General features: G+C 39.9%; 1 protein-coding gene across 1 annotated transcript; it reads left to right on the top strand.

Moving 5' to 3' along the window:
- Positions 1-3,033: 3,033 nt before the first annotated feature.
- SGCB (sarcoglycan beta) lies at positions 3,034-15,893 on the top strand. Its single transcript, XM_089525222.1, has 6 exons — positions 3,034-3,134; positions 4,302-4,511; positions 5,263-5,448; positions 6,682-6,873; positions 7,836-7,967; positions 11,440-15,893. Exons 1-6 carry the CDS (start codon positions 3,087-3,089, stop codon positions 11,641-11,643), a joined length of 972 nt encoding a protein of 323 aa, XP_089381348.1. The 5' UTR covers positions 3,034-3,086; the 3' UTR covers positions 11,644-15,893.
- The last annotated feature ends 2,161 nt before the right edge of the window (positions 15,894-18,054 follow it).

Below are 18,054 nucleotides of genomic sequence, written 5' to 3'. Positions count from 1 at the left end.
AGATTTGTTCAAAGGAAGTTTGCCATAGCCTTCCCCTGAGGTTGAGAGAATGTGGCTTGTGCAAGGTCACCCAGTGGGTTTCGTGGCCAAGCGGGGATCAGACCCTGGTCTCCTGAGTCATAGCCCAGCACTCAAGCCTCTGTGCCACACTGGTTCTGCAATATAGAAATAATGCAGGTTGACACCACTTCAACCACCATGACTCCATCTTTCAGAATCCTGAGATTTGCAGTTTTGTGAGACACCAGCACTCTTTGGCTATAAAGCAAGACCTATGGCCCTATATAAATTGTTCAGCTACATTTCCCCTCAGCCTTATCCAGTCTGGTCAATGGTGAGCACTGATGGGAGTAGTAGGCCTGCAACCTTTCCAGAAGGCCAAAGGATTCTCATTCCCTAGTTGTTGTTGTATGCCTTAAAGTCATTTCCAATTTATGGTAACCCTAAGGCCATCCCATATCATGGGATTTTTTTGCCAAAGATTTATTCAGATTTGCCATGACCTTCCCCTGAGGCTGAGAGTATGTGACTTGCCCAATGCCAGACAGTGGGTTCATGGACAAGCAGGAAATTGAACTCTAGTCTCTATGGTTGTAGTCCAACACTAAAACCACTACACCACGCCGGCTCTCATTCTCATGTGTACAAACTAGGAAAATGCCGTCAGCTGAGGGCTTTCTTTGGGCCCTGTGGTAGCTCAAGCACATCCTAAGCCAAAGGAATTCAGCTGACCTTCTAAAAATAATCATTAATCTCCAGTGTACAGGTTGAGAACTAAATGTTCATCAGAAGCAGGAAACCTCTGCTGATGCTCCCCTTGTCTCTTATGGAAACGTAGCAAGGGAACATGCCTTGAGAAAGGATCAAGAGACCAAGCGCATTTCACACCTTTACAGTAGAATGTTTCACTGATTAAAGGCTCTGACCCACAAAACTTTTATGATATGATAAAAATGATCTTTCAAGTGTAGTCAGATTTCATTACTGTTTTCTTTCTGATCTTTATGTACACACTTATTATGACATATAAACTCTATATTTTTGATCCCAAAACTGCATTTTCTTCTTGTTAAGCGCCTTCAAGTCCACTTCAACTTATGATGACTCTATTCTTAGCAAGATTTGTTCAGAGCAAGTTTGCACTGCCTGACTCTGAAGCTGAGAGAGTGCAACTTGCCCAAAGTCACGCAGGTTTCCTTTACTAGAGTCCAAAAGTGAAAAGGAGTGGCTTTTGTCTACTTTCCCTCCACTTTCCATTTGGGTTAACATTAGTTTAACAATGACGTTGTGTGAAAATCAACCTGCTTTTGCGGGTTTTTTCCAATTTAAACCCCCGTTTTTTGTACAGGATTCCCCGTGTGATAAATTCAGGGAAGAAAAATGTAATGCACAGATATAGGATGCAGGACACCTGGCTAAATGTGAAAGGGATCTAGGAGTCCTAGCAGACAACAAGTTGAACATGAGTCAACAGTGTGATGCAGCAGCTAACAAGGCCAATGCGATTGTAGGCTGCATTAATAAAAGTATAATGTCAGATCAAGGGAAGGAATAGTGCCACTGTATTCTGCTTTGGTCAGGCCTCACATGGAATACTGTGTAATTGGTTGACTGGGTGAACCCAAAGGATGCTCAACAATGGCTCTTTTTCAGCCTGGAGAGAAGTGACCAGTGGGGTCCCAAAGGGCTCTGTCCTGGGCCCAGTGCTATTCAACGTCTTTATCAATGACTTGGATGACAGAATTGGGGGCATACTTATCAAATTTGCAGATGACACCAAATTAGGGGGAGTAGCTAATACCCCTGAGGGCAGGATCAAAATTCAAAATGACCTGAATAGACTAGAAAGCTGGGCCAAAGCTAACAAAATGAATTTCAGCACAAAGAAATGCCAGGTACTGCACTTAGGCAGAAAAAAGATGAAATGCATAGATATAGGATGGGGGACACCTGGCTTAACAAGACTACATATGAAAGAGATCATAGGACCTTATCACACTAGTGAAATCCTGCTAAGAAATGGGATTTAAATTAGATTTAAATTAGAAAAAAAAACTGCAAATGCGGGAAGTTTATCAGACAATGTCACTGTTAAAGCGAAGGCAAAAGGGAGAAAAACTGCAGCTTTTTCCTTTTGGAACTTCCTGAAATTAAAAAGCTGCTGTTTTTCTCCCTTTTGCCTTTGCTTTTAACTTCACGTTATTTCACCTTTGCAGGAATGTTGTTTGATGAACCTCCCGCGTTTTTGGGTTTTTAAAAAAATTAAATCCAGTTTAAATCCCCTTTCTCAGTGGTATTTCACTAGTGTGATAAGGTCTCAGAGATCTAGACCACAAGTTGAACATGAGGAAACAGTATGATGCAGCAGCTAAAAAGGCCAATGCAATTTTAGGCTGCATCAATAGAAGTATAGTGTCTAGATCAAGAGAAGTAATAGTGCCACTGTATTCTGCTTTGGTCAGGCCCCACCTAGAATATTGTGTCCAGTTCTGGGCGCCACAATTCAAAAAGGATGTGGAGAAACTGGAGCGTGTCCAAAGGAGGACTAAAACGATGAAGGGTCTGGAAACCATGCCCTATGAGGAACGCTCAAGGGAGCTGGGGATGTTTAGCTTGGGGAAGAGAAGGTTAAGAAGTGATATGATAGCCCTGTTTAAATATTTGAAGGGATGTCATATTAAGGATGAAGCAAGCTTGTTTTCTGCTGCTCCACAGAACAGGACCCAGAGCAATGGATTCAAACTACAGGAAAAGAGATTCCACCTCAATGTTAGGAGGCACTTAGAGTAAGAGCTGTTGGTGCAACACACTCCCTGAGGGAGTAGTGGAGTCCCCTTCTTTGGAGGTCTTTAAACAGAGGCTGGATGGCAAATCTCTTGGAGGTGCTTTGATGGAGAGTTCCTGCATGGCAGAATGGAGGCTTCCAGCTCTCTGAATAGCCTGAGCCCGAGGAGGGCTCTCACACCCTGCGCCACCCAACCCCTAGGAATGGCCATGAAGGAGGGCGAGGAGGAGGAGGAGGAGGAGGCCAGGCTCCAGTGTCAGAGGCAGCATTCCTTCTGCAAAAGGGAAGGGAGGGACCTAAAATGGCGGCGGCGGCTACGGCGGCCACAGCGGCGGGGGCCTCAGAGCAGGTCTGTAGCCCTCAGCCAGGGTTTGCCTCGGGGTCAGGGAGGGAGGGAGGGGGACAGTGCTCCCCCTCTGCCCCATGGTCCTGAGGGAAGGGGAAGGGGAAGGGGCCTGGTTGAAGGGGGAGCCAAAGAGCCTCCCAAAGGCCTGTCACGGTCTCCTTCAAGGCAGATATCTTGGCTTAAAATGCTCCTTTCCCCGGGTGGGTTGTTGTTTTTGGACTGCTGCTTCTTTCTGTGTGCATCCGCACTGTGGAAATAATGCGGTTTGGCACCGCTTTAACGGCCGCGGCGCCCTGCTGCGATGGAATTCTGGGAAGTGTAGTTTGTTCTGGCACCAGACAGAAATGTAGATGGGGGTGGCTTCAGAGCATTTATTTGCCTCTCTGGACCTATATAGGGGAGGTACTAAAACAAATGACAGTACTTGCCTATAGGGAAACGTTGGAGGACACTTGCCCATAGGGAAACCATACTTGGCCATAGGGAAACATTGGGGAATGCTTGCCCATAGGGAATTATAGGGGAATATTTACCCATAGGGAAACCATACTTGTCCATAGGGAAACATTGGGGAATATTTACCCATAGGGAACCCATATTTGCCATAGGGAAACATTGGGGAATACTTGCCCATAGGCAATCATAGGGGAATATTTACCCATAGGGAAACCATACATGGGGGAACATTTGGAACATTTGGTCATAGGGAAACATTAGATGACACTTGGCCTTAGGGAAACATAGGAGAAAACCTGCCCATAGGGAAACCTAGGAGAATAGTTGCTCATAGGAATTCATAGATTAATAGGTATGTGTCACCTATGTTTCTCCAGTGATTCTCTATGGGCAAGTATGGTTTCCTTATGGGCAAGTATTGTCTCATTACTCCTAAGGTAAAGGGTTTGATGCTTGTTTGGAGAGAAAGCATTTTTACATTTAAGGGTCTTTTTTAAAAAAAAATTAATGAACTAGGATTTACTAATTCTTTATTGATGCAAAGCAATGTGTTACAAGTAACAGCTAATGTTTCGGGGGGAGGGGGAGAGACAGTAATGCTCCAAACCCTGATCGTGATTTGAATTACAATGTGTGTTTTCAGTTACATCAACCATGAAAACCAGAGAAATGTACATATTAATATTTCCTATAAATTTGTGTAATTTTTTTAAGCAAAGCTCTAATGGTCCTGTGAAGAAATCAATGCGTGAGAAGGCTGTGGAGCGGAGGAATATTAACAAAGAACACAACAGTAACTTCAAGGCTGGATATATTCCAATTGATGAGGATCGTCTGCACAAAACTGGTTTGCGAGGCAGGAAGGGAAACTTGGCAATTTGTGTAATTGTCCTCCTATTTATTTTAGCAGTCATCAATTTGATTGTAAGTATAACAGTCTACAAAAGACATTTCGGTTGTAGTTTTCACTAGACAAAAACTGCAAATATTTAAAAAAGTGGCTGTAAGCACATAATGGTTTCAGTTGAGAATGTGGCAGCTACAAAGTGTTGGGAGTGCATAAAAATGTATGTGTGCACGCATACACACATGGGTGCATGTTTCCTCTCATACATATACAAGAAAGAGAGTGGGGAAAACAGATAAAGGAGAACACACAGAGACAGACAGAAGATGAAAACAGAACCCATAAGAAGGGCCATACTGGCTCAGACCAGTTGTATATTCTGTTTAGATACTGGCCAAGCAGTATATGAATGCAATAACATTCTCCTGCTCATATACCCCAGCAACTGATGTACAGATGTTTACTGATAGGGAAGGGTGTATTGACCCATCATGACTTCTGTAGCCCCATCTCCTGTGGCTTTGTTCAGTCAATCCCTTTTTAAACGTATCCAAGTTGACTGTGGGGCAGCTGATGGTTTCCATCTCAGGGGAGCAGTGCATCTGTACTGAGTTTCATTCTAAACTTGAAAGGAACTATCCAAGGTGCTGAACCTAGTCCCACAATAGATTCCTCACCTTCGATAGCTTTATTAAGCCTCTAGTGGCCTGTCCTAATATGACTAGCAAGCTGCAATTAGCTTGGCATATCAGACAATAAGTAAATACTTTTTTTTCTGAAACACATTTTGTTTAAGGTGTCAATTAACTTTGGTTTCATCTTTTTCAGATCACCCTCATCATCTGGGCTGTGATTCGTATTGGACCAAATGGCTGTGACAGCATGGAGTTTCACGACAGTGGCTTATTGCGGTTTAAACAAGATTCTGATATGGGAATTATACATCCATTGTATAAAAGCACAGTGGGAGGTCGACGTAATGAAGATTTAGTGATTGTGGGAGAAAACCAGCCAGTAAGTATGTACCCAGCTAGGTTTAGTGGTAGACAGGGTGAAGCAGGTACAAATTGCCAGGACCCAGTACTCTGGAAAGGGCCTGGACCCCATATGTGTTTCAATATGTCTTTGTCTTTCTCATTAGCATTATTATTGATCTGTTGATTTTGACATCAGTTGTAAAATCAATGAATATCAAAGAAAATTATGATACACAAAATTTGAAAGCCTATGTAAATGTTTTTAGCCATTTCATCATGGGCTCAAAATTGCCACTGGGCAGGATAGGAGAGGAAGCTGCACACCTTAGGAGTCATATCCAGAGCTGCCAAGGGAAGCATCCTGACTGTGGGAGCAGAAGAGGAAAGTCCTTCCATGAAGCCATGCTCTCCTTTGCTCCAAGTGCCAGAGAGGGGATTGGACTGGATAGCCCTTGAGGCCTCTCTCCCATTTCTCCTACACCCACCACATCAACTGGCCACCTTGTTGTCCCACAGTGTCCCATCTTCCCACCAACCTAGCCAGTGGAAATACTCCACTAAGATGCCTCCCAGGAAGTAGATCTCAGGAATTTCTTCTCAGGCCACGAGTAGAGCAGGAGGGAGGGGAATAGGACAGAAGCCCCTTCCTCAGATCCCTCCGTTTTATGTAAAGCTAACATCCCCATTCCCACTTAACTGGCTGGCGCCCATTTATAGCCCCCACCTGTTGCATAGATCTGCTGGTGGCAAATAGTTGGGGGCTTTAAATAATTTTTCACTTGGGCCCTAGGATGCTCTCACGAGCCCTGATTCTGGCCACCTCTGCTTTGCTCCTTGCACCCTTATTCAGTGAAGTTTGGCAAGGCCTTTTCAGTAGTGGCACAGGCAATGTGGAATACCATTTTGAGGGAGACCTACCCATCTAGCTCACAGACTGCATACTTAGACAAGGTTGAAAAGGAGTAGCTTGTCTGTTGCAATTGGCTGGAACTGTTTTGGGGGTGATGTTTTGTTTATGCTTTAAGAAACTGCTATCTTTTCTTCTTACAGTTTTGTTGATTCTGTAAAAAAATTACTTAAGCAATATTGAGTTTACTTATAAAGATAAGAATGCTACATCTTTTTAAAAAATAAATTAAAATTAAAAATTATGTTCTTACCGACAGCAGGTATGCTGCTTACTGAAACAGGTAGACCATTCAAACATCTTAAAAGTAGTACAATAAATTGATTTTCTGTTGCACATAACACACTTTCTTTATTTCTGAAGGTTGTGTTTCAGCAAGGAGACACAAAGCTCAGCGTTGAAAAAAATCAAACTTCAATTACCAGTGATATTGGTATGGAATTTGTCGATCCACGGACTCAGAACACCTTGTTCAGCACCGACTATAATACACATGAGTTTCACTTGCCAAGTGGAGTAAAGACTCTGAATGTTCAAAAAGCATCAACTGAGAGGGTATGAACTATCTTTTGTCCATTTATGCACTTTTAACTGCCATCGCAATATCTTATGTAATTTAGGGGTTTGTAGTTTGGGAAGGCACTGGAGCCTCTGGTTGAGAATTCTAATTACTTCTCCCTAAATGGCAGATTCCAGGATTTCACAGGCAGTTAATATATATGTTTCCAGTATATTTGAAAGGGAATATTAATTGCTGGGTCTTTTGCTAACTCAATTAAGTGATACACAAGCCAGTTAAGAAAATCAGTCAGATCTTATGCATCTCAATCCTATAGTATTCTCAGTCTGTGTTAATATAATTCAAAATTGATTAGTGTGAATAGACAATATTGTCATGCTGTCAAATCCTGTTATTATTTTTATGTAAAGATTATATACCAATTTTAATTTGTTTTTGTTTTTTAAAATTTCTACGTGGTTTTGTTGTATGCCTTCAAGTCATTTCTAACCTATGGTGAACCTACACAGGGTTTTCTTGGCAAGATTTGTCCAGAGGAGGTTTGTATTTGCCCTCTGGCGCTGAGAGAGAGTAACTTGCCCAGAGTCACCCAGTGTGGTTCAATGGCCGAGCAGGGATGTGAACCCTAGTCTCCAAATTTGTACAACCCTTATGCTGGTTTAAAAATAAATCCTGCAATTCAATGAGAGGTACCTCCTAGTAAGTGTATTTATGGCCTAATGCCTATAAGTTAACCTTAACTGGAGTGAACCCATTGAATCAATTGTTAAGTGGTAAGTCAACCCATAGGTAAATCCTATTTATTCCTTGGGTCTACTCTAGTTTAGACTCACTATGATTCAGCCTTAGGGCTGCAGCCTCAATCAAATTAATATTTTTAACAACTGTTGTCTGTTTTAACCAAACAGTTAAGCAGCTCTGTTTAAGAATAAAATGAATTTTGAAGCAAGCTATTTTGACTTTTTTTTTTGGTACAGCTGTTTTTTTTTCTTTTCAGATTACCAGCAATGCCACCAGTGATCTAAATATAAAGGTGGATGGGCATGCTATTGTCCGTGGAAATGAAGGTGTTTTCATCATGGGCAAAACCATTGAGTTTCATATGTGGGGTGATATGGAACTGAGAGCAGTGAGTAATTCCAGTTATATATAGGGCTGCAATTGAATTAAAGAAATGATAGTGAAATGGTCACATTTTAGTTAGGTAATCTACAAATCCATGGATTTACCATATACTTGACTATATGTCAAGCTCATGTATAAATTGAGGGCAGGTTTGGGGGCCAAATTATGAATTGAAACCCACAGATAAGTTGTTGATAAAACTTAGGGGCATGAAACAGGATATAAAAGATGAAGCAAAGGAAAATTGTGTCAGAGAACTTAAAAAATTCTGGTAGAATTTGTGCTCACCTTAAAGGCTGGATAAATGAGGAGGGAACTGTGGTAATTGGTGCAGGTGGGATTAAGAAAATGGCAACTGTGTTAGCAGTGAAGGATGAAAAGGCAATGCAAAGAAAATGGCAACTGTGTTGGCAGTGATTACAGCCTTTAATTTTAATGTGATAACTTTGCCTTTTAACTCAGAAAAGCGGACAAACATACATAAATGTCTTGTTCAGATCCTTCAAAACTCAATTCCTCGTGCTGTTCCTTTGAGGGGACGTGCCAAAGAGCTGCCGCCACCACCATTTCCCCACCAAAGCATTTAAAAAGCCAGAAGTGGCACCACACCAGATTGAATAGAGGTAGTTGATGCTCCTTTTAGGTGCTCCTGGGACAGATTAAGCTTTTGCTTCTTGTTACTCTACTCAGAGAAGGAGATGAAGCCTTTCTTGATAAGAGTTAAAGTCAGCCCTCCTCATAGGTGGGCTTGCCTTCTGCAGCTTTGAGCTTACGCAGAAGGTAAGCCCCTTTATAAATAATGAGGTGCATACCTGCACTATGCGCCCCGTGTGCCACTACGTGCACGCACCTAATTATTTCCTATGGGGCTTGAGCATACACTCTTTTCCCCATACACAGGGGAGTCTGGAACTAGGGAGAGCAGACTGTACTTAAACTGACCCGTGGATAAATTAACCCAGGTTTTGGGGATCAATTTTTGAGTAACATTTCTAGACTTATAAATGAGTATATTAGCTCATTTTAGCACATCTTATATTAACTCTAGAATCTGCAGTACATTTCTGCAGCCAGAAGGACAAACACTTCATACACCTAGATCTCAAGAAAACCAGGGGAGAGGGTGTCTTGATTGTGCTCTTGGCTGTATAAAAGTAACTGCCTCAGGTCCCTTTCTGGAAGAAAGACAGCATAGAAATGAAATAAATATATAATAAATCAAATAATCAAATAATCAGATGCTGTGTGAGCACCCCTCTCTACTCTGGACACTAATCGAGTATAAGCATATTCTCTGTCTGTTATAATGGCTGTGTGTGACTGGTGGGTGTTGGTATGGATGTACTGAATACTGACCTTTAAAATATTTAAGAGGTATAACAGGAGTGTACACTTGAACATGTCACTGACAGGGTTCCAGCTAGATACACCTCACAAGAAAAGTATGATAATAAGTCATACTCATATATTATAAAAGAAAAACTTCATTTAGAATATTTATATGCCAGTCCTAAATCAAAACAGCTTTGCCTGGAAAGAAGAACAAAAAGGTTTTTGTTTTTAAGTTAACTTTAAAGACTAGCTGGATACAAGTCCTACCCCCACCCCCCGGACACACGCACATGATCAAAACAGGATAACACAGAAGTGGCTACTTTTAAAAATGTCTGACCAGACAAAACACCCACCCATTAATTACTGCCCTCCTGTGAAGGTGATAAAAGAAAGATGTGTGATAGGACTGCTTTGTTACTTCAAAGCTAGCACTAGCTCTTGAGTTTATTCTTCCATCCCTCCCCTAAGATATGGGGTCTTTTTAGACCACTTCAGGTCTACTGACGATTGTGGAGGTAAGAGTAGACATCTGTGGAGAGACCAAGAGCAGCACTTGCCCTGTTTCCAAATACCCTCTGGACCCCCATGTATCACACCCAGTTATGATTATGAATTCTTAAAAGTGCTATTGAGATGCAAATGAAGCATAGAGGAAATCACATTTTAATGGAGGAACATGAACTCAGGAGGTTTTGCATGAAAGATTGTCCATTTTTTTAGCTCTTTTCAGTGATGGAAGCTCTGGGACCACACCAAAGTCCTACATGGCTACATGTAGGCCACAGGCTGCACAATTCCCACTGGGGGGGGGGTACAAATGTGAATGAATTGATTTGATTATTCTGGCAATATTTTTTACTATACTTAATAAAATGTTTATATCTCACCTCTCTAAAGCTTACGTCAGCAATTCAAAGAAAGACTAAAATATGTGTTTTTAAATAATCAGACAAATCACAAAATCCATATAATTCCCAACTGCAATTTTAATATCATTAACACTTAGTGGTCAGAAGCCCTTTGGAATTGGTTTGTTTTACACTGCTGGGAAGATTTTAAAAAGGGAAGAACAACTCTACAAGTCTTCAGGGTGTTCCAGGCCCTTTGGGCAAAGGCAATAAAGACTGTGCTCCTCATTCCATTCTCATCACAGAGGCTGGCATTCTGTTAGTAGTATATGCATGCACAAGACAAACATAGGAAAAATAATGTGCCATAACCAAACAGACAAAGTTGCCCATGCACAATGTTGTGCATTGTAGGTTGCACACTGAAGTTTCAGATTGTGTATTTCACACAGGATTGGGGGGGGGCACTTTTTTCAAAGGAGTTTTTTTATGTTTAAAATGGTTTTGGTTTTGCATTTGTTTGAATAAAAAAATTGAATCCTGCCTATTATATTAATACTGTGAAACATTATATTATGTGTTAGAAAGTTTAATCAAGTATGTTTTAATGCTTCCCAACACTGACAATCCAAAATTACTAGGCCTTTGATATGATTTACATCTTTCAATAAAACTTTGGGAATTGACAAGTTGGTAGCCTGTATATAGGAGTATAGGATTATACCAATATAGGATTAAATCAGAAAATTAAGTATCAAGATGCAGTTCATATGTTATGGCCACTAGCTCAAATAATAATTCTTCTTTTAAAAGTGCTTTTAAAGCAAGTTGCTTTGGTTGAACTGCTTTGGTTGAACTGTGTTAACTGACCAATTTGTTTCTGAATGGCACTTCTTACATTTTAAATTAAAGTGATTAAAAAGAAGCAACTGACACTTGGTACTGGTCTAACATGTACTGTATATACTCTACATGCAAAAGATTTCCAGTTCAATCAGTGGCATCTTTCTAGTTAAAGGATATTGTCTAGCAGGACTAGGAAAGTCCTTTAGCTTGGATCACAATAAAACTTGGGAACATAGCTGTTTGGACAACAACTCCCAGAGTTGGCATCTAGAAAGTATCTTTTGGACTTGAGCCAATGCTAGAATAGATAATACTAGACTAAATGAAACGTTGGCCTAATACTAAATAAGAAGGCTTCCTAAGGACTTCACTCTGGATATGAAAGTACCTAAGTTCTTCTTCATGTAGAATAACTTGTGCTAATGTATATACATATTTCTTTGGTAGGATAAGAGCATTGTCCTCAATGGAAGCGTGATGGTGAGTACTTCTCGACTGCCAAGTTATTCCCCCAAAGATCAATTTAGCAACGGTGACTGGGAGCGTTACAAGCTTTGCATGTGTGCTGATGGGACTCTATTCCGTGTTCAAGTTAAAACCCGCAACATGGGATGTCAAACCTCTGTTAACCCTTGTGGCAATACATATTAAAGACAAAGCTATGAACAGTGGGAACAGGATGAACCATTTGTATTAGATTTAAACAGATGCATGTTTGGAAGTTTGTTGTTGTTTTTACAGCATATTACATGAAGCACTTTTTACACAGTATTAGATTGATATAATCAATCATGTTTAAAATAAGCCATTAGTTAATGCGAGTGCATCTCAATACGTTAGGCACCAATTTCACTCCCGAAGTGCTTTAGGACAGTGTTACTCAGACTTTTTACCCTTAAGACCCCTCTTTTACATCTGCATGCAGATATTGAACCGCCCCCCCCCCATGCTCAACACAGTATATGAATAAAAATATTTTGTTTATTTAGTGTGCAAATTTTCATCTGCACATTTGTATATATTCACATTTTAACATTTTATATTAAATATTATTCAAATTAGAAGTTTTTTTTAAAAAAATCTATATTCAGCTCAATCATGTGTAAATTTTACACATAAAAAAAGTATGGGAAGAGGAGATAGAGTGATCAGAGCTTCCAAGTCTCATGCCCTCCATGAGCAACATTCATATGCCCCCTGGGGGATCCACCCCACCATTTGAAAACTACTGCTTTAGGATATTTTTGAATTGAGGTTACCAAAGCCATTTCCAGAAAGCATAGTTTTCTTTATGATACTCTTGCTTTGCAAAGTTAAATTTTTCCCAAATGTTCTGCCAGAATCTTCACAGATAAGCCTTATTTGCCCTAACTTTTGGTCTTGAGCAGATTCAGTTTTCTCTTGCAACTTTGTGTGTACTGAAGCATACATGTATGATACTGTATGCAAAAGAAGAGAATGATGTTAGCCTTCATAATTACAAAAATGCAAACAGAGAAATGTAAAGAGTCTCATGTCCCTAAAACTTGTACACCTACTTGGCAATCAATTGCTTGCTTTTGATTACAGTTATATGTACTTGTAGGGATGCAAGCAAACAGGTGCTAACCTTTCTTTTTCTATACTATTTTGCCAAGATATTAAAATGAATGACTGCCTAATAGAGGTTACAAGCTGAGCATTTTCTTGTGAACATCAAACTTGATTGAACTCTGTGTTCCTTTCTGTAGCATTTATACATACCATTATTTGCATAAATTCATATATAAATAGGCTTGCATTGTATTCCAGAAAATATCCCATGAAAGGCGGGATTACTGTTTCAAAGAAAGGCATCAGGAACTATCATTTTTTAGCTATGATATTATCCACACACACACACACACCCCACTCAGATCTGTCTTGAATGCAGTGTTTTGAAAGACTTTATGGGATAAAAGGAAGACTCTATAAGCAATGGTTCTCAGCCTTTCTTCCTCCAGATGTTTGGGGACTTCAAAAATAATTGCTGCGCTTTAGCCATCCTGGCTGGGATTTTTGAGAGTCGAAGTCCAAAACATCTTGAAGAACAAAGATTGAAAACCACTGCTATATACTTTCCCCATTCTTTACATAGGTTCTGGCTTGTATTTGAATATATTGTATTTTATGTTATACCCAGTTTATTTCCCTGTCAAGGAATATAGTTTGGGGTTCAGGAAGGACATACTTAGATTATCTTTAGCCACATGCTAACAAACACCTTAAATTAATATTAAGGGCTTCTTAGCCCCTGAAACCCCAAATTCTTCTTGTATATTTTGAAAGTTTGGCACAAGAGGAAAGGAAACTTGGCAAAAACAACATGTAGATAGATGCTGAAGATATCCTCAATCAAGTTTTGATGGCGGTTAAGGTATAGAAAACTGCAGAAGTACGTAATTTGGAAGATAAGTGGAAGGTTAATATTTAAGAATCCTAATCTTTCAAACCTCCAACAGCATTTTAAGGTAAAGAAAATCTCTAAGATGCTATAAGCAGTGCCAAATAGAATATTTTGTATCTCCACTGTCTGCAGCTAGCAAACATTAATTCATAATTGCATGACCCTTCATTTCCCAGTGCATGCAAAACTATATACTGTATGAGCAATTCAGGACTTTATTCAGTACAGCATTTCAGTATTGGTTGTATATGCTTGATAGTCATGCTGAAATAGCTTATTCTTCTGCATGATAATTATGGCAGCTTCTATCCATATTTAATGTTTTTGGTGTGAACAAATTAAAGGTTTGATGTTAGGCTGTTCTGTTACCTTTGAACTTTAAATTATTGTTCTTAATAATTTGGGGGTTTATCCAATGGTATTGTTCTGTTATGGCAATAGTTAAAGAAATTGTTTTCATCCTTTTAAGGTTATAAAACCCAGTATTTTGATTCTGCTTACACAGTACATAACTTCGTGTTGCCAGTACTTGTTCTGCTAGCTATTGTCAAGCACTAGCAGAGTAGTGGAAACATTTTTCTGTTAACCTGATATTGGATATAACCACCACCACCCGCCATTTTAATGTGCTATTTATGTATTAGCTCTATATGCAAGGATAATATTACTGACTTATCTTACAGGACTGTTGTAAGGAGTAAGATCGTGTTTATATGAAGTGGTTTGAAATACTTGAAATGTGCTATGTATGTACTAAATACTATTAATATAGTTATATAGTTTTAACCCTACTCTACCTCAGCCCCATAAAATGGGGGTAGAGAACAAAGCATTCATCAAAATTTATAGACTGATTTGTATGCGAAACAGTTTTGTTGCATTTGGCCAAAGTTCTTCACAGTGGCCATACTTTCTCTTCTTTTACTTATGTGCTTTATTGTCAGATTCATATGTAATGGAGGGCAGGAAATATGTGGAGTGCACAATGAAAAACTCCAATAAAATTATGTGTGAGGTTTTAGGGCCAAAATGTTTTAAGGATGCCCTTTCATTGGATCAGGCTTTTGTAATTGCAGACTAGAAAGAAAATTGTGTTTTTCTTATTTGTACTGTAACTGAGAGCACAAACAGGCAGGATACAAGAGACCAACCCTGACATATTCTGCCCATGGATCCAGCCCATTCCTGCCCCCAGCACTTACCATGTCCAGCATGGCAACAGACAAGTGTTCAGATGCCCACCTGCCTACCCATTGCACTGTGGAGCCATTGTCACTATCTCAAGTGTTCTCTGTGCAGGCTCCCACCAAGAGGGTATCTGACTTCATCCACATGGACAGGCACCCCTTTCCGATATTATAGGCCACAACTACAAGAAAATGGCAGTGGCAGTTAAGGGGGCATATGACCATCTGCACTACCAGCTGTCACTGTGAAGTTTTTGGGAAACGCAGCCACAAACAGCCAGTTATTTTAAACTGGGCTAAGGGCTAGGGTTGGCCTGACTGACCTGCATCATCTCACCGGGGACAGATCTTTTGACCCATGTGCACAGCCCCTGAATGAACAAAGCAATCAACTACTAGATTTTAATTCTGGCTCATGACAGTACAGAGTCTTTGAGCAGCTTGTTCTCTAGAGCAGTTTGATTATGAAATAACAGAGTTCACATATTTCCTGCCAATAGCAAAACATTACAACATTTAATTTTTAATAAAAATGAATAGTATGTCAATGAATGTTTTTAATAATAATTTTAATACTGACCATATTTAGCAAGTGATGGTATGTCTGATGCACTCACTCCACAATCCAGAGATGCCTCTGGATTCACCTCAAAGCACTTAGGTAAGCTCATGGGGATTTACTAATTTTCGTTTCCTACTGTATTTGCCTAGGTGCACAATATGCCAATGGTATGACAGCCTTCAAGAGTAGCTAGTGTGTAAACAGGCATGGATAGGAAGGGGATGGCATTATAACTTCTATTGTACATGCAGAGTTTGAGAAAATTAGATGGTGGGAATCACTGTAAAGCTAATTTGTAATAAACATTTGGCTCAGAGGATGCAGTGCAAATTAATGTACAGGTCAACTTTTGACAGTTATCCACAGGCAACATGTAAAAAAGTAAAATTTTGCAAACTTTCTAGTAAGTTCCTAAAAGCAAATTTTAAAAAACCTGGCAATTAAAAATGTAGATGGGTTTTTAATACTACAAAACATTACTTGCCACTGTATTTTCCACTGTGAGGATTTTACTATTTATTTGCAAACATGTTACTGTATACAAAATGGAACATGAATTTATCTGTGCTGCTTTGTATGTGTGACAGTTAGACAAGATTTTTAAAATGCATTTATTATGCCTTTTGATTCTGATGTGCTGTATATGAACCATGTATTTCTGCTTTATGAAGCAAATTTTGATTAACAGATACCAAGGGAAGTTCTCTAGTATGCATTTGTCAAACTTTCCTTAAAAATAAAGGATATTAATAAATTACTGTGATGTTTTTTAAAAGTCAGCATCCTATACAAGGATGGTTTAGTGGTTGTGCGTGAAATACCTCATTTCAGGTGTGACGTTATTAAATGCCTTTGGTGAACCACGCTCTCTCCTGTGCCCCCTCCCCAGCTCTGCTGACCTTAATGAGATGTTGGATTACTGAACATAAACAAGCAGCACTGTGAACTACAATTTCTGACCTACCTGCTTGAATGTACAATGTACTGTCTGTCATCCAGTTGGCCTGGGCCTTTGAGCAGGGCACTCAGAAAACTATTCTGTCCAGTGAAAAATGAATTGACTGATTTGAATGCTTTGGGACAACTGGATGGGTTGCATCTCATGGCAATTGGAAGAAATGTTTTTGCCAACAGTCTCAAGAATGTGATCAGGAGGGTTTAAAGTGAGTTACGTGGAGGAGGGAAACAATATTATGGAAGGCAAAAAGGATGGAGAAAATAGTCAAATTGACATAGAGGAAACAAGACAAATAGTGCAAGGACCCAGCATTGGGAGGCAAAAAAACTTGCACAGGCAGCAAGTAAAGAGGACCCATGGTCTGTGATGTCTCTACACTAATGCAGAGCATGGGAAATAAGCAAGATGAACTCAAACTCCTAGTACAACAAAACAAATATAATAGGCATCACTGAAACCTGGTGGGATGAGTCTCATAACTGGAATGTAGAAATAGAGGGGTATAACCTTTTTAAGAGAAATAGGCCAAACAGGAAAGGAGGAGGAATAGCACTATATGTCAGATATATTTACACCAGTGAAGAGATCCAGTACATCAATACTGGAAGCCAGGTGGAGAGCATCTGGATAAAAATTAAAGGGGAGAGAAACAAGGATGTTATTGTGGGAGTCCACTACAGACCCCCAAGTCAGACTGAGGAATTGGATGATGTTTTTCTAGAACAGATGACCACACACTCAGAAAGGAGAGATGTAGTAGTGATGGGTAACTTCAACTATCCTGATATAGCTGCAATTCAAACTCAGCCAAATCCTCAAGGCCTAGCAAATTCCTCACTTGCCTCGAAGACAATTTCATTGTCCAAAAGGTGGAAGAGGCAACAAGGGGGTCAGCTATTTTAGATCTGATCCTAACCAACAAGGATGACTTGGTTAATGGGGTGCAAGTGATAGGATCATTAGGTGGAAGTGACCATGTTCTTCAGGAGTTTGTTATACAGTGGAAAGGAGAAGCCAGGCATAGTCAGACACACATTCTAGACTTTAGGAGAGCTGATTTCAGTAAACTTAGAGAAATACTGGGGGTGATCCCATGGTCAGGCATACTAAAAGAGAAGGGAGTTCAGGATGGATGGGAGTTTATCAAAAGGGAGATACTGAAGGCACAATTTCAAACAGTTCCAGTGAGAAAGAAAACTGGGAAGTGTCTCAAGAAACCAGAATGGATGACTAAGGAACTTTCAACTGAGCTAAGTTTTAAATGGAACATGTATAAGAAATGGAAAAATGGGGAAGTCACCAAAGGGGAATTCAAACAAATAGCTAGCATGTGTAGAGGTAAAGTCAGAAAAGCTAAAGTGTTGAATGAACTCATACTTGCTAGAGAGGCTAAGAACAATAAAAAGGGCTTTTGGGGATATGTCCGCAGTAAAAGGAAGAAAAAGGAAATGGTAGGGCCACTGCGTGGAGAAGATGGAAAAATGCTAACAGAAGACAGAGAAAAGGCAGAATTATTCAACACCTTCTTTGCCTCTGTGTTCTCAGAAAAGGCAAAGGGTGCTCGACCTGAGGATAATGGAGCAGAGGACAGAATAGGGGAATTTCAACACAGAATAAGCAAATAGTATAGGAATATCTTGTTAATCTAAATGAATATAAGTCTCTAGTATCAAATGAACTACATCCAAGGATATTAAAAGAACTGGCAAATGTAATATCGGAGCCATTGGCAATAATCTTTGAGAACTCCTGGAGAACAAGAGAAGTCCCAGCAGACTGGAGGAGGGCAAACGTTGTCCCCATCTTCAAAAAGGGGAAAAAGAGGATCCCAATAATTATCATCCAGTTAGTCTGACATCAATAACAGGAAAGATTCTAGAGCAGATCATTAAATAGAGAGTCTGTGAACACTGAGAAGACAATTTCATAA

This window comes from Sceloporus occidentalis, unplaced genomic scaffold (genome assembly GCF_023333645.1).
Source record: "Sceloporus occidentalis isolate IW3139 unplaced genomic scaffold, rSceOcc1.0.p SCAF_5, whole genome shotgun sequence".
Taxonomy (NCBI): Eukaryota; Metazoa; Chordata; class Lepidosauria; order Squamata; family Phrynosomatidae; genus Sceloporus; species Sceloporus occidentalis.
Note: the sequence above shows the minus strand (reverse complement) of the source record. Positions and strands in the feature narration are given on the sequence as shown.

What these genes read in the sequence shown, in the direction of transcription:
- SGCB (XM_089525222.1), top strand. Translation starts at nt 3,087, where the DNA reads ATGGCGGCGGCGGCTACGGCGGCCACAGCGGCGGGGGCCTCAGAGCAG. An exon ending in CGGCGGGGGCCTCAGAGCAG is followed by an intron (nt 3,135 to 4,301) that starts GTCTGTAGCCCT and finishes AATTTTTTTAAG; the next exon opens with CAAAGCTCTAATGGTCCTGT. An exon ending in TTGTGGGAGAAAACCAGCCA is followed by an intron (nt 5,449 to 6,681) that starts GTAAGTATGTAC and finishes TTATTTCTGAAG; the next exon opens with GTTGTGTTTCAGCAAGGAGA.